The 2,929-nt window shown below is 43.4% G+C and overlaps 1 protein-coding gene across 1 annotated transcript in view; it reads right to left on the reverse strand.

Moving 5' to 3' along the window:
- The window catches only part of LOC109384536 (uncharacterized), a 45,395-nt gene that overhangs the window by 6,203 nt on the left and 36,263 nt on the right, over positions 1-2,929 (reverse strand). The window contains exon 5 of the mRNA XM_019645962.1: positions 1,111-1,246. Within this exon, the coding sequence (XP_019501507.1) occupies positions 1,111-1,246 (136 nt within the window). The remainder of the gene's footprint in view (positions 1-1,110; positions 1,247-2,929) is intronic.

The raw sequence follows: 2,929 nt of genomic DNA on the forward strand, positions 1-2,929 counted from the left end.
ATAAAGGTATAGATAATGGATAGTTTTGGTTTGGGGGGGATCCAAAATGGCGGAGGAGATAAACATTGTGTCTGCTTCCATTTGTGAACACATTAAAATTACAACTAAATTATAGAACAACCAACCTGGAGAACCATCTGAGTCTAGCTGAACAGAAGTTTTATAACTAAGGACATAAAGAAGAAGCCATGTCAAGACTGGTAGGAGGGGCAGAAACGCTGAACGGGTCCCGTACCTGTGAGTGATGGGTGAGAATCAGGAGGGATATCTCAGCCATGGAGGTTATCCCCAGAGAACTGAGGGACCCCAGCCCCCAGCAGGCTCCCCAGCCTGGAGTTACAGGTGCCAGCAAAAGGAACCCTCACAAAATCTGGCTGTGAAAAACTGGGGATTCCGACCCTCCAGGTGGGATGGAAGACTAGGAAATCCAAATGTCCTCTAAAAGGGACTGTGCACAGACTCACTTGCTTGCAGGCACTCATCTTGGGTTCCAGCGGAGGGATGGTGACTCAGAGGGTGTCAGAGGCGTATGGGGGTTAGCCTGAGGTGTGTGGCTTCCGGGTGAAGGCTGGAGGGGAGTTGGCATTATGTGGAGTCCTCCTCCCCAGCAGCCAGCAAGCAGGCGCCATCTTTCCTGTGTTGAGCCCGCCCCCTCCGGCCAAATCTGAATCTGATTGATGTGGTGAGCTCCACTGTTCTACCCTGCTGACTGGGACCCTGCCCTATCCAATTCCCCTGAAAGAGTGTTCACGCTTGAGCAGACTGCCTTTCTTCCTCAGGTTACATTGCTTACATTTTATATTATACTATGACTTTAGGGAAGAAAAATCTAGAGGTCATACCTCCTGCCTTTCCTCAGTTGCCAACTCCTTAAAATGGGGTTTCCAGTGAGGTCTTTGATACTCCTTTGTGGGCTCACAAACCACTGTCTGCCATGCCATTTCTATGATTTTAGTCCTTTACTTAAGATCACGTACCAAGACCCTCTCAGAGCTGAAAAACCACACTTGCAATATTGACAAGCTGCAATTAAATCATTGTCTCCATGATTTAAGCCAAGCACCTAGTTTTGCAAGATGAACAAATAAAACCTCTTAATTTTGTACTCACCATGTTAAAATTTGAATGAATTCCAACAAACCATTATCTCCTTCTTTTCCTTTTCCATCTATGCCATTATCTGCCAAATGCAATTTCACTAACGAAGGACCAGTTTCTGTCAGACTTTCATTTTTTCTTTTGACTCCTACAAGAAAATTGGAGTGATTTTATTATTTTGTGACAATAGTTCCACTGTTTAACACCAGCTAAATTGATTTTATTTTTTTAAATCATACTTATATATTTCACTTGTGTGAGCAGATGCATTTTGTAATATAGTCAAGGAAATACATGTAATTTAAGAATGCCTTTCTAAAAATACTCAGTACATCCTTTATTCTTTACAATAGCAAGCCCAACGTTGCTCTGTATGAAAGGAAATCTCATTGAAGATTTAGAGTGCTGCCTTACTTTGGTTAAAGGAAAAAATCAATGGGTCTACAAGTTTCTTGGTAGAAGATGAATGAGTTGTCCGCTGATCCTGGGGAAGTGATAGCCTTTAATAGGGTTTATCCCTTTATTTATTTATTTATTNGGAGGGCTGAGGTTCCCGGGGGCGACAGCGGGCAGGAGGCCGGCCACCGCGCTGTGAGGTGTCACTGTTGTGCGAGCCGTCGCTCACTGCGCAGGAACCGCGTGTCCTGCTTTATGCCCTTATGAAGCTTACCACTCTCAGAAATTATCTCGTTAGTAAATCCGTGTGGTCTCCATCAGAGCAAGGACCATGTCTTTATCGTCACCTGGCCCTCCGTATCAAAAACTAAACTAAACTAAAATAATAAAGCCTGGTCACAGGAGGCCCAGTTGTTGGTTGAGTGAATGACCACGATCTTCTAGAAATCTGGTTTAATGGTTCTCAATCGTTTTGGTCTCAGGACCCCTTTACACTTAAAAATTATTTGGACCTTGAAGAGCTTTTTGTGTATGGAGAATATATATTTGCTTTTTAAGAAATTAAAACATGAAAAAATTTAAATGTATTAATCCACTTAAAAGTAACAGTAATAAACCCATCGCAAGTTATCATTAGAGCAATAACATCACATATGACGTAGCTTTTGGAAAACTCTGTACACTCATAGAGTGAAAGGAGAAATAGCTCTAAATACTGTTATGGAAATAGCTTTTGACCTCTGAAAGGAGCCCAGGAACCCTGGGGACAGCTCTCTGAGAACGTCTGTTTTAACCTCCTTCTATATGTAGGAGGTATAAGGGCCAGAGAAGTAACTTAAAGAGCCAACTGCTACTGCGTGATGGTGATAGTTCTGAAGCCATAGAAGAGGGTTCTTCTATTGCTAGCCCAGGGTCATATAATTATGTTTTCCCAAGTAAAGCAGACAACATCTCCATTTAAAAGATAAGAGAAAGCTGAGGCCCAGAGAGCCTGAGGAGATGCCTGATTGCCACCACCACCTAGCGGTGGACACCTGCTGTGTCAGGTTTGGGATTCTCAGCCTCCCAGCTCTTACTGGGCCTCCCATCATCCCCTCATCTCCTGGTGCCAGACTTTGTGCCTGGGTGGGGGCTAACCAAGCTTGAGAAGTCTGGCAGAGAAGACAAGGATGCATAAATGCATAAAAATATACATATGGACTATCATCAGAACAAACTCTGGATGTCCTAGTTGGTCATTTAAATCCTGTCACAATATGACCCCATTGTACTTTTTTAGTGTAATCCCCAAGCACTCCTCCCTGAGGCCCTTGTCAGATTGGTCTGCCCAGTCATCTAAACACACCCTGGACTTTTTTTTCTTCACCTTTTTTTTTCTTTTTTCTTTTTTAAGGTTTTTATTGGGGAATTGGGGGAGGGGAACAGCGCTGGGGAA

This window comes from Hipposideros armiger, unplaced genomic scaffold (genome assembly GCF_001890085.2).
Source record: "Hipposideros armiger isolate ML-2016 unplaced genomic scaffold, ASM189008v1 scaffold_96, whole genome shotgun sequence".
In the NCBI taxonomy this organism is placed as follows: Eukaryota; Metazoa; Chordata; class Mammalia; order Chiroptera; family Hipposideridae; genus Hipposideros; species Hipposideros armiger.